This window comes from Poromitra crassiceps, assembly GCF_964638095.1.
Source record: "Poromitra crassiceps genome assembly, chromosome: 20".
NCBI lineage: Eukaryota > Metazoa > Chordata > Actinopteri > Beryciformes > Melamphaidae > Poromitra > Poromitra crassiceps.
This window is the reverse complement of record NC_139637.1, coordinates 12,308,891-12,336,390: the sequence shown is the minus strand read 5'-3', so window position 1 is coordinate 12,336,390 and position 27,500 is coordinate 12,308,891. Positions and strand designations below refer to the sequence as shown.

Sequence of the window (27,500 nt, the reverse complement as noted above, 5' to 3'; positions counted from 1 at the left end):
CTAGATACTCTACAGTATGAGACTAGATACACTACAGTATGAGACTAGATACACTACAGTATGAGACTAGATACTCTACAGTATGAGACTAGATACACTACAGTATGAGACTAGATACACTAGAGACTAGATACACTACAGTATGAGACTAGATACTCTACAGTATGAGACTAGATACACTACAGTATGAGACTAGATACACTACAGTATGAGACTAGATACACTAGAGACTAGATACACTACAGTATGAGACTAGATACTCTACAGTATGAGACTAGATACACTACAGTATGAGACTAGATACACTACAGTATGAGACTAGATACACTACAGTATAAGACTAGATACTCTACAGTATGAGACTAGATACACTATACAGTATGAGACTAGATACACTACAGTATGAGACTAGATACACTACAGTATGAGACTAGATACACTACAGTATGAGACTAGATACACTACAGTATGAGACTAGATACACTACAGTATAAGACTAGATACACTACAGTATGAGACTAGATACTCTACAGTATGAGACTAGATACACTACAGTATGAGACTAGATACTCTACAGTATGAGACTAGATACACTACAGTATGAGACTAGATACACTACAGTATGAGACTAGATACACTACAGTATGAGACTAGATACACTACAGTATGAGACTAGATACACTACAGTATGAGACTAGATACTCTACAGTATAAGACTAGATACTCTACAGTATGAGACTAGATACACTACAGTATGAGACTAGATACACTACAGTATGAGACTAGATACACTACAGTATGAGACTAGATACTCTACAGTATGAGACTAGATACACTACAGTATGAGACTAGATACACTACAGTATGAGACTAGATACACTACAGTATGAGACTAGATACTCTACAGTATGAGACTAGATACACTACAGTATGAGACTAGATACTCTACAGTATGAGACTAGATACTCTACAGTATGAGACTAGATACACTACAGTATGAGACTAGATACACTACAGTATGAGACTAGATACACTACAGTATGAGACTAGATACACTACAGTATAAGACTAGATACTCTACAGTATGAGACTAGATACACTACAGTATGAGACTAGATACTCTACAGTATGAGACTAGATACACTACAGTATGAGACTAGATACTCTACAGTATGAGACTAGATACACTACAGTATGAGACTAGATACACTACAGTATGAGACTAGATACACTACAGTATGAGACTAGATACTCTACAGTATGAGACTAGATACACTACAGTATGAGACTAGATACACTACAGTATGAGACTAGATACACTACAGTATGAGACTAGATACACTACAGTATAAGACTAGATACACTAAACCCTGCTCTGTGTCCTGTCAGGTTTAGTCAGTGTTAAACCCTGCTCTGTGTCCTCTCAGGTTCAGTGAGTGTTAAACCCTGCTCTGTGTCCTATCAGGTTCAGTGAGTGTTTAAACCCTGCTCTGTGTCCTATCAGGTTCAGTCAGTGTTAAACCCTGCTCTGTGTCCTATCAGGTTCAGTGAGTGTTTAAACCCTGCTCTGTGTCCTCTCTCAGGTTCAGTGAGTGTTAAACCCTGCTCTGTGTCCTCTCAGGTTCAGTGAGTGTTTAAACCCTGCTCTGTGTCCTATCAGGTTCAGTCAGTGTTAAACCCTGCTCTGTGTCCTATCAGGTTCAGTGAGTGTTTAAACCCTGCTCTGTGTCCTCTCTCAGGTTCAGTGAGTGTTAAACCCTGCTCTGTGTCCTCTCAGGTTCAGTGAGTGTTAAACCCTGCTCTGTGTCCTCTCAGGTTCAGTGAGTGTTAAACCCTGCTCTGTGTCTTCTCAGGTTCAGTGTTAAACCCTGCTCTGTGTCTTCTCAGGTTCAGTGTTAAACCCTGCTCTGTGTCTTCTCAGGTTCAGTGGGTGTTAAACCCTGCTCTGTGTCCTCTCAGGTTCAGTGTTAAACCCTGCTCTGTGTCTTCTCAGGTTCAGTGTTAAACCCTGCTCTGTGTCTTCTCAGGTTCAGTGTTAAACCCTGCTCTGTGTCCTCTCAGGTTCAGTGAGTGTTAAACCCTGCTCTGTGTCTTCTCAGGTTCAGTGTTAAACCCTGCTCTGTGTCCTCTCTCAGGTTCAGTGAGTGTTAAACCCTGCTCTGTGTCCTCTCAGGTTCAGTGAGTGTTAAACCCTGCTCTGTGTCCTCTCAGGTTCAGTGAGTGTTAAACCCTGCTCTGTGTCCTCTCAGGTTTAGTCAGTGTTAAACCCTGCTCTGTGTCCTCTCAGGTTCAGTCAGTGTTAAACCCTGCTCTGTGTCCTCTCAGGTTCAGTGAGTGTTAAACCCTGCTCTGTGTCCTCTCTCAGGTTCAGTGGGTGTTAAACCCTGCTCTGTGTCCCCTCAGGTTCAGTGAGTGTTAAACCCTGCTCTGTGTCCTCTCTCAGGTTCAGTGGGTGTTAAACCCTGCTCTGTGTCCTCTCTCAGGTTCAGTGAGTGTTAAACCCTGCTCTGTGTCTTCTCAGGTTCAGTGAGTGTTAAACCCTGCTCTGTGTCCTCTCAGGTTCAGTGAGTGTTAAACCCTGCTCTGTGTCCTCTCAGGTTCAGTGAGTGTTTAAACCCTGCTCTGTGTCCTCTCAGGTTCAGTGAGTGTTAAACCCTGCTCTGTGTCCTCTCTCAGGTTCAGTGAGTGTTAAACCCTGCTCTGTGTCTTCTCAGGTTCAGTGTTAAACCCTGCTCTGTGTCCTCTCAGGTTCAGTGAGTGTTGAACCCTGCTCTGTGTCTTCTCAGGTTCAGTGAGTGTTTAAACCCTGCTCTGTGTCCTCTCAGGTTCAGTGAGTGTTAAACCCTGCTCTGTGTCCTCTCAGGTTCAGTGGGTGTTAAACCCTGCTCTGTGTCCTCTCAGGTTCAGTGAGTGTTAAACCCTGCTCTGTGTCCTCTCTCAGGTTCAGTGAGTGTTTAAACCCTGCTCTGTGTCCTCTCAGGTTCAGTGGGTGTTAAACCCTGCTCTGTGTCCTCTCAGGTTCAGTGAGTGTTTAAACCCTGCTCTGTGTCCTCTCAGGTTCAGTGAGTGTTAAACCCTGCTCTGTGTCCTCTCAGGTTCAGTGGGTGTTAAACCCTGCTCTGTGTCCTCTCAGGTTCAGTGAGTGTTTAAACCCTGCTCTGTGTCCACTCAGGTTCAGTGAGTGTTAAACCCTGCTCTGTGTCCTCTCAGGTTCAGTGAGTGTTAAACCCTGCTCTGTGTCCTCTCAGGTTCAGTGAGTGTTAAACCCTGCTCTGTGTCCTCTCAGGTTCAGTGAGTGTTAAACCCTGCTCTGTGTCCTCTCAGGTTCAGTGAGTGTTAAACCCTGCTCTGTGTCCTCTCAGGTTCAGTGAGTGTTTAAACCCTGCTCTGTGTCCTCTCAGGTTCAGTGAGTGTTAAACCCTGCTCTGTGTCCTCTCTCAGGTTCAGTGAGTGTTAAACCCTGCTCTGTGTCCTCTCAGGTTCAGTGGGTGTTAAACCCTGCTCTGTGTCCTCTCAGGTTCAGTGAGTGTTAAACCCTGCTCTGTGTCCTCTCAGGTTCAGTGAGTGTTAAACCCTGCTCTGTGTCCTCTCAGGTTCAGAGAGTGTTAAACCCTGCTCTGTGTCCTCTCAGGTTCAGTGGGTGTTAAACCCTGCTCTGTGTCCTCTCAGGTTCAGTGAGTGTTAAACCCTGCTCTGTGTCCTCTCAGGTTCAGTGAGTGTTAAACCCTGCTCTCTGTCCTCTCAGGTTCAGTGAGTGTTAAACCCTGCTCTCTGTCCTCTCAGGTTCAGTGAGTGTTAAACCCTGCTCTGTGTCCTCTCAGGTTCAGTGAGTGTTAAACCCTGCTCTGTGTCCTCTCTCAGGTTCAGTGAGTGTTAAACCCTGCTCTGTGTCCTCTCAGGTTCAGTGGGTGTTAAACCCTGCTCTGTGTCCTCTCTCAGGTTCAGTGAGTGTTAAACCCTGCTCTGTGTCCTCTCTCAGGTTCAGTGAGTGTTAAACCCTGCTCTGTGTCCTCTCTCAGGTTCAGTGAGTGTTAAACCCTGCTCTGTGTCCTGTCAGGTTCAGTGGGTGTTAAACCCTGCTCTGTGTCCTCTCTCAGGTTCAGTGAGTGTTAAACCCTGCTCTGTGTCCTCTCTCAGGTTCAGTGAGTGTTAAACCCTGCTCTGTGTCCTCTCTCAGGTTCAGTGGGTGTTAAACCCTGCTCTGTGTCCTCTCTCAGGTTCAGTGTTAAACCCTGCTCTGTGTCCTCTCAGGTTCAGTGAGTGTTAAACCCTGCTCTGTGTCCTCTCTCAGGTTCAGTGGGTGTTAAACCCTGCTCTGTGTCCTCTCTCAGGTTCAGTGTTAAACCCTGCTCTGTCTGTCCTCTCAGGTTCAGTGGGTGTTAAACCCTGCTCTGTGTCCTCTCTCAGGTTCAGTGGGTGTTAAACCCTGCTCTGTGTCCTCTCAGGTTCAGTGAGTGTTAAACCCTGCTCTGTGTCCTCTCAGGTTCAGTGGGTGTACCGTGCGTTTGAGGACGTGGAGCAGCAGCAGCCAGAGGGAGGAGAGGCAGGGGAGGAGGAGAGCATGTTCAGGCCGTACCCAGTGGAGAACGGCTCCGACCACGAGGAAAACGGCACCAATGGAACAGGTGAAACACAGCGTTACAGCCTCTCAAACTGTGCTATTTTGCTGTACAATTGAAGGCTAAACTATCACTTGTAACAGTAAAGCCCTATTCGAAATGGGATATGTCCACTAATATCATGTTTAGCCCAGAGGGCCTCAAATTACTGCTCGTAGCAAAAGACAAAAACGGTCTTTGGCTGGTTGCCAAAAGTGTAACATTACTACGTTACGTTACGGAGATGTAAGTTCCACCTGGATTGCTATTATCAGATGACCTCTGACTTTACCGAAAACTAGGTAATTTCCTCCAGATTTCTTTCCTTACTTTCCGGGCTTGTAAAACCTATGGACCTGGCAGATTCTTTGTATTAGAATTACACATGTTGTGGGCAATAATTACAGTTACAGGACGTCTCACACTAAAACGAATCCAGTGTGAACAGGACCTTTCACACTAAAACAAATCCAGTGTGAACAGGACCTTTCACACTAAAACGAAATCCAGTGTGAACAGGACCTCTCACACTAAAACAAATCCAGTGTGAACAGGACCTCTCACACTAAAACGAAATCCAGTGTGAACAGGACCTCTCACACTAAAACAAATCCAGTGTGAACAGGACCTTTCACACGAAAACAAATCCAGTGTGAACAGGACCTCTCACACTAAAACAAATCCAGTGTGAACAGGACCTCTCACACTAAATCGAAATCCAGTGTGAACAGGACCTCTCACACTAAAACAAATCCAGTGTGAACAGGACCTTTCACACTAAAACGAAATCCAGTGTGAACAGGACCTTTCACACTAAAACAAATCCAGTGTGAACAGGACCTTTCACACTAAAACAAATCCAGTGTGAACAGGACCTTTCACACTAAAACGAAATCCAGTGTGAACGGACCTCTCACACTAAAACAAATCCAGTGCGAACAGGACCTCTCACACTAAACAGATGCAGTGTGAACAGGACCTTTCACACTAAAACAAATCCAGTGTGAACAGGACCTCTCACACTAAACAGATGCAGTGTGAACAGGACCTTTCACACTAAAACAAATCCAGTGTGAACAGGACCTCTCACACTAAACAGATGCAGTGTGAACAGGACCTCTCACACTAAAACAAATCCAGTGTGAACAGGACCTCTCACACTAAAACGAAATCCAGCGTGAACAGCAGATCCAGTGTGAACAGAACCTCTCAAGTTAATTTCTGTTGTCTGCACAAAGCTGACGATGTTGGAGTTTTACTTAATAAGCTTGTCTTTTGTGCATCTTAATCTTTCTGCAGCTATAATATATGACGAGTGTCGAGGCCATTACCTACCAGGAACGCATTTCAACTGTGTCTTTTAAATTCAGTAGATATTTAGTATATTTCCCCCAGTAAAAACACTAAAAGTAGGGCTATATTTTCAAACGGTACACATAAAAATAAATGTTAATTTTCAGTCAAAGTGTATATACTTACACGTGAACATTGTGGTCCTCAGACTACAGGCTGGGCAGGCTGTCTCTGTCAGATGACCTGCCTCTGGTCAGCTTGACTGTAGATAACGTGCACCTGGAGCACGGCGTGGTGTACGAGTATGTCAGCACTGCAGGCATCAAGAGCCACGTCCTGGAGAAGATGGTGCAGCCCAAAGGCTGCTTCAGCCTCACCGCTAAGGTAGGCAGGAGGGTCTGACTTGCTGCCTGGTAAGCTGACTGGTGGTCAGCTGCATTTTGTGGGGTTGTTGGCAAGCTACAGTAGCTGCTGTGTGTTTGGGTAAACTGTCAGTGTTGGGCAAGTTACTTTCAAAATGTGATATACTACTAGTTACTTTCATTTGAAAGTAATACGTTACTTTACAATATTACTGTCTGTGTAGAGTAACGTGTTACTTATTACACTACTTTTTCGTTACTTTCAACAAAATAACAGCAGTAGCAGAATGACATCGCCGCCCCGTCGAACCATCCCGCCAAAATAATTTAAACCGTCTTGAAGTCAGTGTAAACCGTCCAAGAACCTAAATGTTATCTTTTTCCTTTTTTATTGTCATGTTTAGTGGTTAGAGTCACACAATTTGATTAGGAAATGATTGTATCTTTATTTAAATATGTGCTTTGATGGAAAAAAAGAAAAAAAGAAACTCAATTTGTAACTTGAGTTACTTGACAAAGTAACTGGTATAATATTACTGAAATCCTATTTGTAATAAGTTATATTACTGAGTTACTGCTAAAAGTAATATATTACATGTAATATGTTACTTTTGTAATGAGTTACCCCCAACACTGTACACTGTACGGTGAAATTCTGATGCTGCCGTCAAGTGCTTCTCATAAGCGTCTAATATCAACTTGTTCTCATAGTTGTAAATATAACTTAGTGCACATGCAAGAGCTTTTGTTCAAACATAAAAAAAATTACTTGACCCTGTAAATAACAAAATATATATTTCTCTGGTGACTTTTTTAAGCACTTGAACAGTGAGTGAAGTGGCAGAATGAAGACTATAATTGATGTTTTAATCAATTTATGTACCAGAAGTCCATGCAGCAATTATAGAAATTCCCCCCTGTGATAAATATCACAACTCATACACGTGTATGAGTTTGTGTATGAGTTTGTGTATGAGTTTGTGTATGAGTTTGTGTATGAGTTTGTGTATGAGTTTGTGTATGAGTGTGTGTATGAGTGTGTGTATGAGTTTGTGTATGAGTTTGTGTATGAGTTTGTGTATGAGTGTGTGTATGAGTTTGTGTATGAGTTTGTGTATGAGTTTGTGTATGAGTTTGTGTATGAGTTTGTGTATGAGTTTGTGTATGAGTTTGTGTATGAGTGTGTGTATGAGTGTGTGTATGAGTTTGTGTATGAGTTTGTGTATGAGTTTGTGTATGAGTGTGTGTATGAGTTTGTGTATGAGTTTGTGTATGAGTTTGTGTATGAGTGTGTGTATGAGTTTGTGTATGAGTGTGTGTATGAGTGTGTGTATGAGTGTGTGTATGAGTTTGTGTATGAGTTTGTGTATGAGTTTGTGTATGAGTTTGTGTATGAGTTTGTGTATGAGTGTGTGTATGAGTTTGTGTATGAGTTTGTGTATGAGTTTGTGTATGAGTTTGTGTATGAGTTTGTGTATGAGTGTGTGTATGAGTGTGTGTATGAGTGTGTGTATGAGTTTGTGTATGAGTTTGTGTATGAGTTTGTGTATGAGTTTGTGTATGAGTTTGTGTATGAGTTTGTGTATGAGTTTGTGTATGAGTTTGTGTATGAGTGTGTGTATGAGTTTGTGTATGAGTTTGTGTATGAGTTTGTGTATGAGTTTGTGTATGAGTGTGTGTATGAGTTTGTGTATGAGTTTGTGTATGAGTTTGTGTATGAGTTTGTGTATGAGTGTGTGTATGAGTGTGTGTATGAGTTTGTGTATGAGTTTGTGTATGAGTTTGTGTATGAGTTTGTGTATGAGTTTGTGTATGAGTGTGTGTATGAGTTTGTGTATGAGTTTGTGTATGAGTTTGTGTATGAGTGTGTGTATGAGTTTGTGTATGAGTTTGTGTATGAGTTTGTGTATGAGTTTGTGTATGAGTTTGTGTATGAGTTTGTGTATGAGTGTGTGTATGAGTGTGTGTATGAGTGTGTGTATGAGTGTGTGTATGAGTTTGTGTATGAGTTTGTGTATGAGTTTGTGTATGAGTGTGTGTATGAGTTTGTGTATGAGTTTGTGTATGAGTTTGTGTATGAGTTTGTGTATGAGTTTGTGTATGAGTGTGTGTATGAGTTTGTGTATGAGTTTGTGTATGAGTTTGTGTATGAGTTTGTGTATGATTTTGTGTATGAGTGTGTGTATGAGTTTGTGTATGAGTTTGTGTATGAGTGTGTGTATGACTGTGTGTATGAGTTTGTGTATGAGTTTGTGTATGAGTTTGTGTATGAGTTTGTGTATGAGTGTACATTTTGTTGAGTTGGCCATTATGCACTTAACTTGTAATTGCTATTTTTATGACCGCATTTGAAGGCAGCAAAAGGCTGTTTCAGCCTTACTGCTAGGTAAGGGAATTGTACTTCTACTCGGTAAGCTAGCGGTAAAGCTAGCCGATAACCACACGTGCTTTAGTTTCCTGTCATTATCTAATGAATGAAAAACGCGGATGTGGAAATGTGGAATTTCACTCGTAGGTGTGAACCGTCCTCTACGGGTGCTTCTTTGTCTCTGCAGATCCTGGAGGCGTTCGCCGGTGACGACAGCCACTTTGTGCGTAACTGCAGCCAGCTGATCTCGCAGAGTGAGCGCGTGATCTCCATGCCCCAGTACGAGTTCAGACACATCTGTGACACCAAGCTGGAGAGCATCCGACGACGCATCAGCAGCTACCAGCACGTACGTCTGACACTCGGATTGAAGACCATGTATATTTGCACACAGTGTAGGAAATAAAAAAATATTTTTGGGGGCAACTTTTGCCCCCACTCTAAAAAAAAAACTAGGGGCATTTACAAAATTTTCGGGGCACTTACATTTTTTTTTTAATTAGTGCATAAAGTTGCTAAAGCGTAGTGTGAACAACAGCGCTGTTTGTGTGTGTTATTCATCGTTGTCTTCTGGCAACCAGCTTGCGGGTGCTGAGTGTGTGTTACAGATGGAAATTAAATGAATTGAATGAAAATAAAATTAGCAAAATATTTGGGGCAATTTCTGCCCCTGGATCATGGTGTTTAGGGGCATTCTGAGATTTCTTGGGGGCATTTTTGCTCTTGCCCCTGGATAAATTCCTACACTGTTTTCACACCACGCATGGCCATTGTACTCAACTGTAAATGTGTAAATCTGCAAACTGCCAGCATCTGTAAAATTTGTCACGAACTATCTCTAGGCAATAGGAACCTCTCATGAAGACAGAAGATTTTTGATTTTATATGTTGTCTTGTATTTTTTATCTACATCCTATTCTTTGCTTTTTTTCGTATATATTTTTTAATAATCACTTTCCTCCCTTTCTGCCCCAGTTTGCCCTGGAATTGAGGAACAAGGCGTGGCCCACCTTCAAGCAGGCGGGCGTGCGCCCTCACGCGCTGGGCTGCATGGACTTTGTGCCCACCAACTGTCACGTCAACCTGATGCAGGTCTCCTACCCCAGGTGCCCTACCTCCACCAGCAGGACCTTCAGCATCCGCTTCGGCCGCAAGAACTCCATCTATGGCCTGGACCCCGACCAAGGTAGAGGGAGGACACACACGCATGCACACACACACGCACGCGCGCACACACACACACACACACATTCCATTGGAATTGGAAGTTGGAAACCCTCATTAATTTTCTGCTTGCACCTGTATTACTTCCTGCCTTTTAGACACAAAATGGCTCCTGTGAAAAAGGTTTATTGCTTAAAAAATGATCTTAGGTTCTAGGGTTGGACGGGTAGTTATGCATCCCCTGAAAGAAATGTTTTGATTAGGAAATTAAAAGAGGCAGACAGAACCAGAGAGGTCCAACGAGAAAGTTACAGACACACGCGCGCACACACACACACACACACACACACACACACAGTGCCTCAGCAGGATTTATGACATCACTGATGATGTCACAATGTCTGACATCACTGATGATGTCATAAATCAGTAGTGATGTCACCTAAACAGTGATTTATGACATCACTGATGACATCATATACATTGTGACATCATCAGTGATGTCATAAATCCTTCCCATCAGAGGCTATAAGTAGGACCGGCAAGCTGGTGCCAGCTCCAGGAGGACAAAACTCACCCAGACTCCAAATATTTGAGTAAATCACAGGTACTGTTGAAGGTATAAGATATTCATCCAGGTTAGTTGAACAAAATGAACAAACAAGACGAAGGGTCAGATGAGCTGCATCTGGAGGAGTCAGTGTGTGACGTGGTGATCAGAGTGGATGATGTGGAATTCAATTCATGTGGAGTCCTCTGCACCTGCAGCCAATACTTCCACGCTCTCTTCACCCATGGCTGGACGTCCCAGGACAACATCTACGACATGGCCGGCCCCGTGTCAGCAGACATGATGCGTCTCCTCATAGAGTACGCCTACAACCGCTCTGTCCCGGTGACCGAGGACAACGTGGAGGAGCTGTTGATAGCAGCAGACTACCTCGGCATCATGGGGGTTGTCCGCTCCTGCTGTGAGTTCCTGGAGGCGTGGCTCTGCCCGGAGAACTGCATCGGCATCTTAAAGTTTCTAGACTTCTACTACTGCCCGGACCTGAGGAGCAAGGCCTTTCTCTTCATCCGGGGGCACTTTAAGCAGATTGCCACAGCCTCTGAAGAGTTCCTGGAACTCTCTCTGGAGCAGCTGACGGACATCCTGGCAAGAGACGATCTGAATGTGAGACAGGAGAGCACGGTGTTCGAGGCCGTCCTCCGCTGGATCACCCACTCGCCCGAGGAGCGTGAAGGTCACATGTCTGAGCTGCTGCCTAAGATCCGCCTGGGCTTGATGACCACCGACTACTTCATCAACCAGGTGAAGAACAACAGTCTGGTTAAAGACAACGCCGAGTGTGAGGCGATCATCCTCGATGCAGAGAGGGCCATGGATGATGTCATCACCAACAGACCCTCCAACCCTCTGACTCGCCCGCGCCTGCCTCATGCCATCCTGTTGGCCATTGGAGGCTGGGGTTACGGCGGGCGGCTAACAAATAGCATTGAGGTATACGATCCCCGTGCCGAGCTCTGGGTCAATGTACCAAACATTGAACTTGAGTCTCACCGGGCTTACCACGGCGCCGCTTTCCTAAATGGCATTGTCTACTGTGTTGGCGGCCACAACAGCAATTTTGACTGTCTCAGCAGCGTGCAGAAGTTTGACCTCTGTACCCGTACTTGGCACGATGTGGCACCCATGCATAATGGCCGTCGCTTTGTCAGCGTGGCAGTACTGAATGGCAGCATCTATGCCATGGGAGGCCACAATGGAATGGTCCATCTCAACAGTGCCGAGCGCTATGATCCTCAGACTGACAAGTGGACTCTGCTCCCACCCATGAATGAGCAGAGGAGCGGCGCCAGTGCCACAGTACTCAACGGCAAGGTGTACATCTGTGGTGGTCACGATGGGAAGAGGTGCCTGAACACAGCTGAGTGCTACAACCCAGACACCAACCAGTGGATGAAGATCGCCCCCATGAGCAGCAGGCGCAGCAGCTTGGGCATCATGGCCTACAGACAGCGCGTCTACGCAGTGGGCGGCTGGGACGGCACCAACCACCTGCGCAGCGCCGAGGCCTACGAGCTGCTAACCAACACGTGGAGCGCCGTGCCCGACATGCTGAATCCACGCAGCAGGTTTGGCATTGAGGTGATGGACGACCAGCTGTTCGTGTGTGGAGGCTTCAACAATAAGGTGGAGCGCTACGACGAGAGCACCAACGAGTGGCACGAGGCCTGCAGTATGAGGACAGCACGATTCAGGCTCAGCTGCTGTGTGGCACATGGACTGTCCAACATGGCCGAGTACGCCGCGCCTCGCCACGCCCTGCCCCCCGGGGAGCCTGCTGGCATGTCAGGAGGATCCATCTAGTTTAGTTTATATGTTTGACAATTACATTTAAAAGGACAATTCATCTAGTTTACTTTAGTTTATGTTGTGTGCGTGTGTGTGCGAGCAACCTAAAGTGAAAACCTTGAACATATTCATTATTAGAACACGGCTCTCTTGAATACTCGATTCTGATTGGTCAATCAACAAGATTCACCGGTCATTATTTCTCGACAACCGACCGCTGCTCTACTGATTAATCCAGCTGTGTCAACACTCAGACAATGATTAGGCACACCTGGATTAATCAGTTGATAAGAGCCTTTTGTCAGCAGGCACTACTAATTAGGCCAACCAGTTGCAGCTGTGGTGTCTTGTGTGCCAATTACGAATGAAACCGCTTTGTCGTCGAAAACGCTATTAAAAAATCTATTTGAATAATTATTTTTGTCGCGCGCGCACACACACACACACATACAAACACACACACACACACACGCATGCACGCGCGCACACACACACACACACACACACACACACACGCACACACACACACACAACCAATACGCACTCCAACCCAGAAGATTTGAACATCAGTAGGCCTGCAACTAACGATTGTTTTCATTGTCGATTAATCTGTTGATCGATTTCTCGATTCATCGATTAGTTGTTTATGCTATCAAATGTACCAAATGTAGCAAATGGTGAAAAATGTCCATTAGTATTTCCCAAAGCCCAAGATGACATCCTCAAAGGTCTTGTTTTGTCCATAACCCAAAGGTAGAATAGAATAGAATAGAATAGAGTGGTATATACAGTTTACTGTCATAGAGGAGTAAAAACACCAGAAAATATTCACATTTTATAAGTTGGAATCATAGAATTTTGAACTTGCTTAACCCCACTTAACATCGACGCTGTGATTGTTTTGACTAATTACCCTCGAGGACCAATTAAATCCCACAACAAAGTGTAGGGAGGGTAAACCCCTCCCACATTACCTCCCACATGACTCTCAAGCAGGATTCCCATAGTCAATTAGTTTGGTGCTCTGCCATTAAGCCTCCATTAGCAGGCAATTCCCATGTTAGGGACATGGGGGGGGGGGGGGGGGGGTGACCGACGTCAACAAATCACCCAAATCAGATTTGAGAGTGTCTTTTGCAGGGGGGGCGGGGACTTGGAGAGCAGAGAGCAGACATGCAAACACTGCCAGAAACATTGTATGTTGGCTCATTGGCCCAAATTTGTATCCTGGACACACAGATCTGACTTGAACACTTGCCCAAATCAGATTTGTGGCAGTGCGGACACACTCCCAAATCAGATTTGTGGCAGTGCGGACACACTCCCAAATCAGATTTGTGGCAGTGCGGACACACTCCCAAATCAGATTTGTGGCAGTGCGGACACACTCCCAAATCAGATTTGTGGCAGTGCGGACACACTCCCAAATCAGATTTGTGGCAGTGCGGACACACTCCCAAATCAGATTTGGAAAACCAATCAAGATAATGATGATGAATGACTTTAGCAGCAAATCGGATTTGCCTGTAATGTGACCATGGCCTCAGACTCTTCTTTGGTGACTCATACTTGAACTCGGACACTGGGGACTCGAGACTCGACTCGGACTCGAGATATCGTGGGTTGACTAACAAGACTGCCTAGGAAGTCACATTTCGAGAAACATCCATTTTGTCCGTTGATAGCGAGACAACTGTTAAAGCACCATCTGTCTGTCTGTATGGGCCTTCTGTGCTGAGGGCGAGCTGGAAAAGTAATGGAGGGTGTCTGTCTGTCAGGAAAGACAGAGAGGCAGTCCAGCTGTCTGGACAGCAGACGTTCTAGCATTGTTCCAGGCCGCCTCGTCCTCATCTCTCCTCTCCTCCTCTCATCTGTCACGTCAGACATCTGCTCAACAGTTGCGCCGACGAGACCTTCAGCGTCGGCGCTTTTCAGCTGGCTCGACCGGCCACCAACCACGGCAGGGCCGCGGGAAGTGGGGGTGCTGCAGCACCTGCAGCACCCTCTGCTGTTTTGTATTGGAATTGCCGTGTCAATAAAAAAAAGAAAAAAAAAAGAAGTGTTTTATAGGTTTTATACTGCAATATTTATGGTTTATGAGCAAAGCAAAGAGGGTGGAGATGTTATTTTTGACGTTTGTTTTATAATAATAAGATAATCAAATATAATAATAAGTTCAGTGTTTCTGCCCGTGTTGCTGTCTGTTGTAGTGTAAAACGACCTAAAGGGAGAGAAGGTGGTCACATGAAAGTGAGTGAGAAAAGGAGAATATACTGAAGAATGACATCACAACAGTATAATCCTAATGTTAATTTAAAATGAGATATTCCTCTAAATATGGCAAAAAAAACATCCAAACGTCCCCAAAAAAACTAATCTAAAGTCCCTTCCTTGCAGCACCCCCTGCTTAAGGAGCGTTCACACCGAGATATTTATTTTTCGCTCTGTCGCTCAAGTCAACCCTTTGGAATCGCTCTGTCGCTCTGTTTAAATCGCTCATCAACAGGCACACGAAATGACGGACATGTGGGGGATATAACGTTACGCAATGTCATGCTGTTTGTCCACTACGAGCCACCGTCATTGTTTACAAGCTAAGCCTATCAGCGTGCTCCTAATGCGAGCTGCATACCGGTAGTACAGACTTCACTTCATGTCAGCTGTCAGCCTGTCAATGCGGTTTGTTGCCACACAATAAACCAGCGGTTTGTTCCAAGCCAGTGTGATCCTTGACTCACTCTCACACGGCAGCCAATCAGCATTGAACAGCGAGCGACTGATGCCAGCGTATTTTCGCTCGAGTTGGAATATTTCATCTTGAGCGACGAGCGTATTTTCGCTCTGTCGCTCTGTCTCTGCCGCTCGGACGCCCAGCGATTATTCTCCCAGGCGAATATACGCTCAATCGCTCGTTTGCATTGACTTTGTATGTAAACTCGACGCCAGCAACAAACTTTAATAGGTCGGTGTGAACGCAGCTTTAAAATGACTTCCAGCGGCCCTGAACCACGGAGACAAGGTTTTCACCGCTGTCGAGATTTACAACTCCCAAATAGACGGACAGAAAGCGTGCGATAATTACCAGGGGTATTTCCTTGAGGTGATGCGAAATTGCACATCGTTGCGTAGCTTTGTGCACGCTAAAAGATGCATGGAATGTACATAAAATAGGAGCTTCTCTCCTTAATGGTAGTGTTTGCTGTGTTGCTAATGTGACACGCACCGGGGCTCGTCGCAAGAACTTAAGTCGGCCTGCGGTGTTTGGATGTCTGAGGTTATTGCTGCTTAGTCTGGCATTCTCCCCAAGTCAATAGTTGCACATCGTCTTCTCCCTGAGCGTGTGTACAGTTACAGCTGCTCTTTGAGGAGTTGATTTGCATCGGGTCAAAATGGAGGAGAGAACGTTGCTTGGCGGTGGTTGAACATCTGGTGTACAGTAGGTATGGATGTCTGACTGAAGGCTTCTATTCAATTCAGCCCTCTTCTTTCTATACGCTGCCTCCCTCCCCTCTGTAGTTACTGTCTATCAGCTTCATTGTCTTTGGACACTCCCCCCCGTAACAGCTGCTGTTGTTGTGCCTTTGAGCAAACGACTTAACCCGACAGCTCGAGTGAAGCTACGCAGTGACAACAGTACCAGTGTGATTTTTTTTATCATCGATTAGACAGATTTTTACTCAAATTCTCTCGTTCCAGCTTCTTAAATGTGAATATTTTCTGGTGTCTTTAGTCTTCTATGACAGTAAAGTGATTCTCTTTGAGTTGTGGACTGTTGGTCAGGACAAAAGAAGACATTTCAGGACCTCATCTTTGGGCTTTGGGGAAAAAGTGATCGACATTTTTCACCATTTTATGACATTTTATAGACCAAACGACTAATCGATTAGTCGAGAAAATAATCAACAGATTATTCGATAATGAAAATAATCATTAGTTGCAGCCTTAATAATTTGTTACATTATTACTCATTACTGTGGGGAAAGTAATCTCTCTCCTCTCCTCTCCTCTCCCATCCACTCCTCTCCTCTCCACTCCCCTCCCATCCTCCCCTCTCTCCTCTCCTCTCCTCTCCACTCCCCTCCTCACTCCCCTCCAGCCTCTCTGAACCCCATGTCTCACACTCAGCACTGTGTGACCAGCATGGGAGCTCCGGCCTGGAGCTGCAGCGGTCTGGAGGGGGAGGAGGGGGAGGGGGAGGTGACAGAGAGTCAGCGGGGGCCGCAGCAGGGCGAGGGCGGGCTGACCCACCTGCTCAAACAGGAGGACATGGAGACCCAGGACGCCTACATCCGCCTGTACAGCCGGCTGGACGCGGCCGTGAGGGAGATGAGGCAGTACGTCGCCCAGATCGACGTGTGAGTATATTGATCCACTGTTCTTTTCTTTTGTTCTTTTTGCCTGCTGTCCCACCCCCGCTGCCAGTCTGGGGAGAGTTGGAGACTAGCACATGCTCCCTCCGATACATGACAGCGAGGAGTTCCACCGGTAGCACCTAGTGCGTGGGAGGATCACACTATTCCCCCCAGTTCCCCCCCCCCCCCATCCCGGCCAGGCCAGAGGAGGCACTAGTGCAGCGACCGGGACACATCATCTGGGAAAATGGGAACATCTGCTCAATGCACATGTGGAGTTTCACACTGATTTGGCCAGGCTGCTGTAACAGGAGAGATTCACAGCTGTAACAGGACAGATTCACAGCTGTAACAGGAGAGATTCACAGCTGTAACAGGACAGAGTCACAGCTGTAACAGATGAGATTCACAGCTGTAACAGGAGAGATTCACAGCTGTAACAGGACAGATTCACAGCTGTAACAGGAGAGATTCACAGCTGTAACAGGAGAGATTCACAGCTGTAACAGGAGAGATTCACAGCTGTAACGTCCTTACATAGAGAATGAATTGCACAAAGACGCTGGCAGCTTCAAAACTGCTATTGGTGTGAATGTCCCCTAACAGGACAGATTCACAGCTGTAACAGGACAGATTCACAGCTGTAACAGGACAGATCCACAGCTGTATAACAGGCGGTCCTGTGGTCAAATATTGACATTCCAGCGGCGTGTAAACTGTATCTGAACTGACTATGTCCATAGCCTTCACATGACATTTAGCTCTCTGCATAAAAAGGTGCGAACCTATCCACAGTCCAGCCTCCCGGGGCTGACACACACACACACACACATTTTAAATACTTTATTTGGTTCCACAAATTACATTTCATAAACAGGGAAACAAATATATCAGGGTCAATTAGTACTGAGCACTTATGGATACACATAGCACCTCCTTCTCCACACTGCTAGACTGCCAATAATTGCTGAGACAGAGCAATATTTGACAGTTTGTTTGGCTCTTGCTCTTGTCAGGCCAGCAATCTGCAGGCCTCTCATGGTGCATTTATGTACATGTCCCAGGCTTCCAAATATAAGCACACTGTATCTACAGGTATAACCTAGGCTCGTGATGGTCTCGAGTAGTGGTTGGTATTTTATATATTTGTCTTGGAATGCCTGGTCCATGTACAGGTCGAAGACACAGCCTACCTCTAGCATCAGCACCTGCTTATGGCTGGTGTCAACAAAAACAGCGTCGGGTGTATTGGGGATATTAGCAAAGACATCACAGGCAGACCCAAACCACTCTGGTACCACTCTACTGTGCTTATACAGTACTGCACTAGCAGGCATGATGTTATGGACTGCATCAGACACAATATTTACAATACGGTCATGGCGAGCTATGTACAGTTGTTTGTATGCATGACATCCATTCGTTATGTGTGCTGTGGATTCTAGATGGTGCTGTGAATCTGGATGGTTCAAACAAAATGGATTGTGAGTGTGGGGGTACCAGGTAGACAGATTATATTTCGTGGGTAGCACTTGCAGTCTCACTCACACTCGCACACACACACACACACACACGCACACACACACGCACACACACACACACTCGTCACCCCGTTGTGTCTGCTCTTCTCCTTGTTCAAAGCTGAGGATTTACAAAAGACACATTCTTCAGGCGCAAAATATTTATGGGCCAGGCCCAGTACAGGAACAGGGAGTGAAGCCAGCATACCACTGAGAGAAAGTGTGTGCGTGTGTGTGTGTGTGTGTGTGTGTGTGTGTGTGTGCGTGCGCGTGCGCGTGCGTGTGCGTGTGTGTTTGTGTGGAGATAGTGGAGAACGGCATTAGTGGCATATAAAAACAGACAGAATAGACACAACAAATGTTCAAACAACTATTACTCTAAAATGTGGATAGTCTTGTTTTTAGCCCAGTCCTGCCCGTGTATAGATCCTTGGTCAGGGCAAACATTGGTCAATTCATCAAAACATAAATTTTTTACCCCTCTACCCAAAAGTCACATAGACCATGTACTGTGTAGCATTGTAGTCACAGAGACCATGTACTGTGCAGCATTGTAGTCACAGACACCATGTACTGTGTAGCATTGTAGTCACATAGACCATGTACTGTGTAGCATTGTAGTCACAGAGACCATGTACTGTGCAGCATTGTAGTCACAGAGACCATGTACTGTGTAGCATTGTAGTCACAGAGACCATGTACTGTGCAGCATTGTAGTCACAGAGACCATGTACTGTGTAGCATTGTAGTCACAGAGACCATGTACTGTGCAGCATTGTAGTCACAGAGACCAAGTACTGTGCAGCATTGTAGTCACAGAGACCATGTACTGTGCAGCATTGTAGTCACAGAGACCATGTACTGTGCAGCATTGTAGTCACATAGACCATGTACTGTGCAGCATTGTAGTCACAGAGACCAAGTACTGTGCAGCATTGTAGTCACAGAGACCATGTACTGTGCAGCATTGTAGTCACAGAGACCAAGTACTGTGCAGCATTGTAGTCACAGAGACCAAGTACTGTGCAGCATTGTAGTCACAGAGACCAAGTACTGTGCAGCATTGTAGTCACAGAGACCATGTACTGTGCAGCATTGTAGTCACAGAGACCATGTACTGTGCAGCATTGTAGTCACAGAGAGCATGTACTGTGCAGCATTGTAGTCACAAAGAGCATGTACTGTGTAGCATTGTAGTCACATAGACCATGTACTATGCAGCATTGTAGTCACAGAGACCATGTACTGTGCAGCATTGTAGTCACAGAGACCATGTACTGTGCAGCATTGTAGTCACAGACACCATGTACTGTGCAGCATTGTAGTCACAGACACCATGTACTGTGCAGCATTGTAGTCACAGAGAGCATGTACTGTGCAGCATTGTAGTCACAAAGAGCATGTACTGTGTAGCATTGTAGTCACATAGACCATGTACTATGCAGCATTGTAGTCACAGAGACCATGTACTGTGCAGCATTGTAGTCACAGAGACCATGTACTGTGCAGCATTGTAGTCACAGAGAGCATGTACTGTGTAGCATTGTAGTCACAGAGAGCATGTACTGTGCAGCATTGTAGTCACAGAGACCATGTACTGTGCAGCATTGTAGTCACAGAGACCATGTACTGTGCAGCATTGTAGTCACAGAGACCATGTACTGTGCAGCATTGTAGTCACAGAGACCATGTACTGTGCAGCATTGTAGTCACAGAGACCATGTACTGTGCAGCATTGTAGTCACAGAGACCATGTACTGTGCAGCATTGTAGTCACAGAGACCATGTACTGTGCAGCATTGTAGTCACAGAGACCATGTACTGTGCAGCATTGTAGTCACAGAGACCATGTACTGTGCAGTAGAGAGCATGTACTGTGTAGCATTGTAGTCACAGAGACCATGTACTGTGCAGCATTGTAGTCACAGAGACCATGTACTGTGCAGCATTGTAGTCACATAGACCATGTACTGTGTAGCATTGTAGGCCAAAAACCATTGAAAAGATGATTTCCAACATGTAGATATTTATTTTCACAGAAAAAGATTGTTCAGGGCGAGCAGGAAAAGTGGGCGTGGCCATTTTCATGACAAGGAGTGGTAAAACAAATGATTCAGAATCATGAAAACCCCCTAGTTTGACATTAATGAGGGTCAAGCACTGAAACACCTACAGTAAATGAATTGGAAGTTGGAAACCCTCATTAATTTTCTGCTTGCACCTGTATTACTTCCTGCCTTTTAGACACAACATGGCTCCTGTGAAAAAGGTTTATTGCTTAAAAAATGATCTTAGATTCTAGGGTTGGACGGGTAGTTATGCATCCCCTGAAAGAAATGTTTTAATTAGGAAATTAAAAGAGGCAGACAGAACCAGAGAGGTCCAACGAGAAAGTTACAGACACACGTGCGCACACACACACACACAGTGCCTCAGTAGGATTTATGACATCACTGATGATGTCACAATGTCTATGACATCACTGATGATGTCATAAATCAGTAGTGATGTCACCTAAACAGTGATTTATGACATCACTGATGACATCATATACATTGTGACATCATCAGTGATGTCATAAATCCTTCCCATCAGAGGCTATAAGTAGGACCGGCAAGCTGGTGCCAGCTCCAGGAGGACAAAACTCACTCAGACTCCAAATATTTGAGTAAATCACAGGTACTGTTGAAGGTATAAGGTATTCATCCAGGTTAGTTGAACAAGATGAACAAACAAGACGAAGGGTCAGATGAGCTGCATCTGGAGGAGTCAGTGTGTGACGTGGTGATCAGAGTGGATGATGTGGAATTCAATTCATGTGGAGTCCTCTGCACTTGCAGCCAATACTTCCACGCTCTCTTCACCCATGGCTGGACGTCCCAGGACAACATCTACGACATGGCCGGCCCCGTGTCAGCAGACATGATGCGTCTCCTCATAGAGTATGCCTACACCCGCTCTGTCCCGGTGACCGAGGACAACGTGGAGGAGCTGTTGATAGCAGCAGACTACCTTGGCATCATGGGGGTCGTCCGCTCCTGCTGTGAGTTCCTGGAGGCGCGGCTCTGCCCGGAGAACTGCATCGGCATCTTAAAGTTTCTAGACTTCTACTACTGCCCGGACTTGAGGAGCAAGGCCTTTCTCTTCATCCGGGGGCACTTTGAGCAGATTGCCACAGCCTCTGAAGAGTTCCTGGAACTCTCTCTGGAGCAGCTGACGGACATCCTGGCACAGGACGATCTGAATGTGAGACAGGAGAGCACGGTGTTTGAGGCCGTCCTCCGCTGGATCGCCCACTCGCCCGAGGAGCGTGAAGGTCACATGTCTGTGCTGCTGCCTAAGATCCGCCTGGGCTTGATGACCACCGACTACTTCATCAACCAGGTGAAGAACAACAGTCTGGTTAAAGACAACGCCGAGTGTGAGGCGATCATCCTCGATGCAGAGAGGGCCATGTATGATGTCATCACCAACAGACCCTCCAACCCTCTGACTCGCCCGCGCCTGCCTCATGCCGTCCTGTTGGCCATTGGAGGCTGGGGTTACGGCGGGCGGCTAACAAATAGCATTGAGGTATACGATCCCCGTGCCGAGCTCTGGGTCAATGTACCAAACATTGAACTTGAGTATATCTGGGCTTACCACGGCGCCGCTTTCCTAAATGGCGTTGTCTACTGTGTTGGCGGCTACAACAGCAATTTTGACTGTCTCAGCAGCGTGCGGAAGTTTGACCTCTGTACCCGTACTTGGCACGATGTGGCACCCATGCATAATCCCCAGGGCTGTGTCAGCGTGGCAGTACTGAATGGCAGCATCTATGCCATGGGAGGCTTCAATGGAATGGTCCATCTCAACAGTGCCGAGCGCTATGATCCTCAGACTGACAAGTGGACTCTGCTCCCACCCATGAATGAGCAGAGGAGCGAGGCCAGCGCCACAGTACTCAACGGCAAGGTGTACATCTGTGGTGGTTACAATGGGACGAGGTACCTGAACACAGCTGAGTGCTACAACCCAGACACCAACCAGTGGATGAAGATCGCCCCCATGAGCAGCAGGCGCTGCTGCTTGGGCATCATCGCCTACAGACAGCGCGTCTACGCAGTGGGCGGCAGGGTCGGCCTCAACGACCTGTGCAGCGCCGAGGCCTACGAGCCGCTAACCAACACGTGGAGCGCCGTGCCCGACATGCTGAATCCACGCAGCAGGTTTGGCATTGAGGTGATGGACGACCAGCTGTTCGTGTGTGGAGGCTTCAACAATAAGGTGGAGCGCTACGACGAGAGCACCAACGAGTGGCACGAGGGCTGCAGTATGAGGACAGCACGATTCAGGCTCAGCTGCTGTGTGGCACATGGACTGTCCAACATGGCCGAGTACGCCGCGCCTCGCCACGCCCTGCCCCCCGGGGAGCCTGCTGGCATGTCAGGAGGATCCATCTAGTTTAGTTTATATGTTTGACAATTACATTTAAAAGGACAATTCATCTAGTTTACTTTAGTTTATGTTGTGTGCGTGTGTGTGTGCGTGTGTGTGCGAGCAACCTAAAGTGAAAACCTTGAACATATTCATTATTAGAACACGGCTCTCTTGAATACTCGATTCTGATTGGTCAATCAACAAGATTCACCGGTCATTATTTCTCGACAACCGACCGCTGCTCTACTGATTCAGAATGATGAAAACCCCCTAGTTTGACATTAATGAGGGTCAAGCACTGAAACACCTACAGTAAATGAATTGGAAGTTGGAAACCCTCATTAATTTTCTGCTTGCACCTGTATTACTTCCTGCCTTTTAGACACAACATGGCTCCTGTGAAAAAGGTTTATTGCTTAAAAAATGATCTTAGATTCTAGGGTTGGACGGGTAGTTATGCATCCCCTGAAAGAAATGTTTTGATTAGGAAATTAAAAGAGGCAGACAGAACCAGAGAGGTCCAACGAGAAGGTTACAGACACACGTGCGCGCACACACACACACACAGTGCCTCAGTAGGATTTATGACATCACTGATGATGTCATAAATCAGTAGTGATGTCACCTAAACAGTGACATCATCAGTGATTTATGACATCACTGATGACATCATATACATTGTGACATCATCAGTGATGTCATAAATCCTTCCCATCAGAGGCTATAAGTAGGACCGGCAAGCTGGTGCCAGCTCCAGGAGAAGGACAAAACTCACCCAGACTCCAAATATTTGAGTAAATCACAGGTACTGTTGAAGGTATAAGGTATTCATCCAGGATAGTTGAACAAAATGAACAAACAAGACGAAGGGTCAGATGAGCTGCATCTGGAGGAGTCAGTGTGTGACGTGGTGATCAGAGTGGATGATGTGGAATTCAATTCATGTGGAGTCCTCTGCACCTGCAGCCAATACTTCCACGCTCTCTTCACCCATGGCTGGACGTCACAGGACAACATCTACGACATGGCCGGCCCCGTGTCAGCAGACATGATGCGTCTCCTCATAGAGTACGCCTACACCAGCTCTGTCCCGGTGACCGAGGACAACGTGGAGGAGCTGTTGATAGCAGCAGACTACCTCGGCATCATGGGGGTCGTCCGCTCCTGCTGTGAGTTCCTGGAGGCGCGGCTCTGCCCGGAGAACTGCATCGGCATCTTAAAGTTTCTAGACTTCTACTACTGCCCGGACTTGAGGAGCAAGGCCTTTCTCTTCATCCTGGAGCACTTTGAGCAGATTGCCACAGCCTCTGAAGAGTTCCTGGAACTCTCTCTGGAGCAGCTGACGGACATCCTGGCAAGAGACGATCTGAATGTGAGACAGGAGAGCACGGTGTTCGAGGCCGTCCTCCGCTGGATCGCCCACTCGCCCGAGGAGCGTGAAGGTCACATGTCTGTGCTGCTGCCTAAGATCCGCCTGGGCTTGATGACCACCGACTACTTCATCAACCAGGTGAAGAACAACAGTCTGGTTAAAGACAACGCCGAGTGTGAGACGATCATCCTCGATGCAGAGAGGGCCATGTATGATGTCATCACCAACAGACCCTCCAACCCTCTGACTCGCCCGCGCCTGCCTCATGCCGTCCTGTTGGCCATTGGAGGCTGGGGTTACGGCGGGGGGCTAACAAATAGCATTGAGGTATACGATCCCCGTGCCGAGCTCTGGGTCAACGTACCAAACATTGAACTTGAGTCTATCCAGGCTTACCACGGTGCCGCTTTCCTAAATGGCATTGTCTACTGTGTTGGCGGCTACAACAGCAATTTTGACTGTCTCAGCAGCGTGCGGAAGTTTGACCTCCGTACCCGTACTTGGCACGATGTGGCACCCATGCATAATCCCCGGGGCTGGGTCAGCGTGGCAGTACTGAATGGCAGCATCTATGCCATTGGAGGCCACAATGGAAACGTCCGTCTCAACAGTGCCGAGTGCTATGATCCTCAGACTGACAAGTGGACTCTGCTCCCACCCATGAATGAGCAGAGGAGCAGGGCCAGCGCCACAGTACTCAACGGCAAGGTGTACATCTGTGGTGGTTACGATGGGAAGAGGCACCTGAACACAGCTGAGTGCTACAACCCAGACACCAACCAGTGGATGAAGATCGCCCCCATGAGTAGCAGGCGCTGCGACTTGGGCATCATCGCCTACAGACAGCGCGTCTACGCAGTGGGCGGCTGGGACGGCCTCAACCACCTGCGCAGCGCCGAGGCCTACGAGCCGCTAACCAACACGTGGAGCACCGTGCCCGACATGCTGAATCCACGCAGCAGGTTTGGCATTGAGGTGATGGACGACCAGCTGTTCGTGTGTGGAGGCTTCAACAATAAGGTGGAGCGCTACGACGAGAGCACCAACGAGTGGCACGAGGCCTGCAGTATGAGGACAGCACGATTCAGGCTCAGCTGCTGTGTGGCACATGGACTGTCCAACATGGCCGAGTACGCCGCGCCTCGCCACGCCCTGCCCCCCGGGGAGCCTGCTGGCATGTCAGGAGGATCCATCTAGTTTAGTTTATATGTTTGACAATTACATTTAAACGGACAATTCATCTACCGTAAATTCCGGACTATAAGGCGCACCGGTGTATAAGCCGCACCTTCAGAGTTGACTATTTTTTTCTTATATAAGCCGCACCGGACTATAAGCCGCGGGTGTTTTAATGGTATTTTTTGTTTTTTTTTACAGTGCACACAGTGTCCGCGGTGTGGTGAAAAGAGGGCAAGAGAGGAAATTAAAACAGAAGTGGATTTATAGTTAGAAAGAGTGCTAAAGAAGAGAGAATTCCGTTTTTTATTTTTTTATTTTAGTTACTCACAGTACTATTGACCAGTCCAACTCAAAAGATATTCGGCAGTTTCACTTTGAGCTCTTGTTCCGCCGCTGTCCATCAATGGTTATGACGAGTCTCGCTGGGTACAGTACGCCAAAGCGATATCCATTGACTTTAACCTTTTCGATGATGCTGTTGTATGTTGCGCGTTTCTGTTGCACCAACGCGGAGAGGTCCTGCCGGACGAAAAAGCGCGTACCCTCCCAGGTGAGGGGCTTCTTCCCCGCAGCCTGGAGGATGAGTTGACGGTCGGGCCAGCGGAGTAGGCAGATGAAGATGGCCCTCGGTGGCAGGCCGGGGTCTGGACGTGGCCGAGGCGCCCGGTGTGCCCTGTCCACCTCTGGTGGTTTCTCGCCTTCCTTCAGGTCCAGGATGTAACACAGGATTTTGCCACGAAAGCGTCCATGTCACCAATCTCAGCTCCCTCTTTTACATTGATCAGGCGAATGTTATTTCTTTTACTCCTGCTGATTAAGTCATCAACCTGCGTGTGCAGGGTTTCGATTTGTTTTTGCATTTTATCCACTTTCGGACTCACTGTGTTGTTTTTGTCCTCCAGTGCGCTGATGCGCTTTTCCGCATTAGAAACTTTGTTCACGATTGCCTTATTTTCTTTAGTGATTGAGTGGATGGACTTCTGCACGTTTTCAAACTTGTTTTCAAGCTGCTCAAACCTCTGAGCGATGTCGGACTTAATCGATAGTGTTTCATGGAGTAAAAGTTTAGCCCAAGCCGTGTATCTCCAGCCTCCAGCAGGTGAGTCATTTCCTCATTCATGGCGGTGATTGCTTCGTCTTTTTCTTTCTGCTTACCTGTGTTGTGTTATGTTATGTTATGTTATGTTGTTAAAAGAGGGCAAGAGAGGAAATTAAAACAGAAGTGGATTTATAGTTAGAAAGAGTGCTAAAAAAGAGAGATTTTTTTTTTTTTTTTTTTTAATCCATAGATAAGCCGCACCGTTATATAAGCCGCAGGGGCCAAAAAAGGCCAAAAAACGGGAAAAAAGCCGCGGCTTATAGTCCGGAATTTACGGTAGTTTACTTTAGTTTATGTTGTGTGCGTGTGTGTGCGAGCAACCTAAAGTGAAAACCTTGAACATATTCATTTTTAGAACACGGCTCTCTTGAATACTCGATTCTGATTGGTCAATCAACAAGATTCACCGGTCATTATTTCTCGACAACCGACCGCTGCTCTACTGATTAATCCAGCTGTGTCAACACTCAGACAATGATTAGGCACACCTGGATTAATCAGTTGATAAGAGCCTTTTGTCAGCAGACACTACTAATTAGGCCAACCAGTTGCAGCTGTGATGTCTTGTGTGCCAATTACGAATGAAACCGCTTTGTCGTTGAAAACGCTATTAAAAAATCTATTAGAATAATTATTTTTGTCAGATTATTGAATGATTTAGTTGTAGGCCGTGTTCTAAACGGGATAATGTATAGTGAGCCGGTGATTACTGGAAATAAGGACCTTCAGGTGAATGATTAAGCCCTCCGCTGCGCGTCGGGCTCAATCATTCACCTGTCGGTCATTATTTCCCCCGTAATCACCACCACTACATTATCCCTTACTTATACAACAGTTAGTTCCGGCCGGGCACATTGATTGGACAAGAGGGATCCTACCAGTGCCGATATTTCACGATAACGCACTGGCGCTTTACTGTGTGTAGATCACTCCGCTTCAAAGCTGCTCTAATCAACAAAACACTTCACAGCTGTAGAGTAGACAGTAGTAAAGTAGACAGCCTGCAGTTAATTAGGCTGATTAGGCTACATTTTCAGCAAAGCAGAAAGCTGAGGGGACTATTTTTGTTGGCGGAGGAATAAATAGAGAAATCATATATTTTCTCAGCTTTTTGTCATTTTTTTAATCAGCTTTGTTTAATAGAACTGTTGTATAAAAGCAATATCACACTCGAGGTCGTGCTGTTGTTGTCTAATATCGTCACTGCTGTGATTATCTTCGGCACTGGGCCTGCGGCCTCGTGCCTACGACCGAATCACAGCAGTGCCGATAGTTGGTGTGGTAGACGTGTGTGTGTGTGTGTGTTTGTGTGCCTGCGTGTGTGTGTGTGTGTGTGTGTGTGTGTGCCTGTGTGTGTGTGTGTGTGTGTGTGTGTGTGTGTGTGTGTGTGTGTGTGTGTGTGTGTGTGTGTGTGTGTG

The 27,500-nt window shown here is 46.4% G+C and overlaps 1 protein-coding gene and 1 pseudogene across 6 annotated transcripts in view; both read left to right on the top strand.

The window, feature by feature from the left end:
* Window positions 1-27,500, top strand: part of prex1 (phosphatidylinositol-3,4,5-trisphosphate-dependent Rac exchange factor 1) — a 172,876-nt gene that overhangs the window by 114,908 nt on the left and 30,468 nt on the right. For all 5 annotated transcript variants that reach the window (XM_083657098.1, XM_083657095.1, XM_083657096.1 and 2 more), the window contains 5 exons: window positions 4,484-4,625; window positions 6,100-6,275; window positions 8,809-8,970; window positions 9,597-9,807; window positions 16,238-16,496. In XM_083657098.1, the coding sequence (XP_083513224.1) occupies window positions 4,484-4,625; window positions 6,100-6,275; window positions 8,809-8,970; window positions 9,597-9,807; window positions 16,238-16,496 (950 nt within the window). The remainder of the gene's footprint in view (window positions 1-4,483; window positions 4,626-6,099; window positions 6,276-8,808; window positions 8,971-9,596; window positions 9,808-16,237; window positions 16,497-27,500) is intronic.
* On the top strand, window positions 20,738-22,456 carry LOC310794444 (kelch-like protein 10 pseudogene; annotated as a pseudogene). Its single transcript has one exon. The product of its transcript is annotated as a kelch-like protein 10 pseudogene (transcript).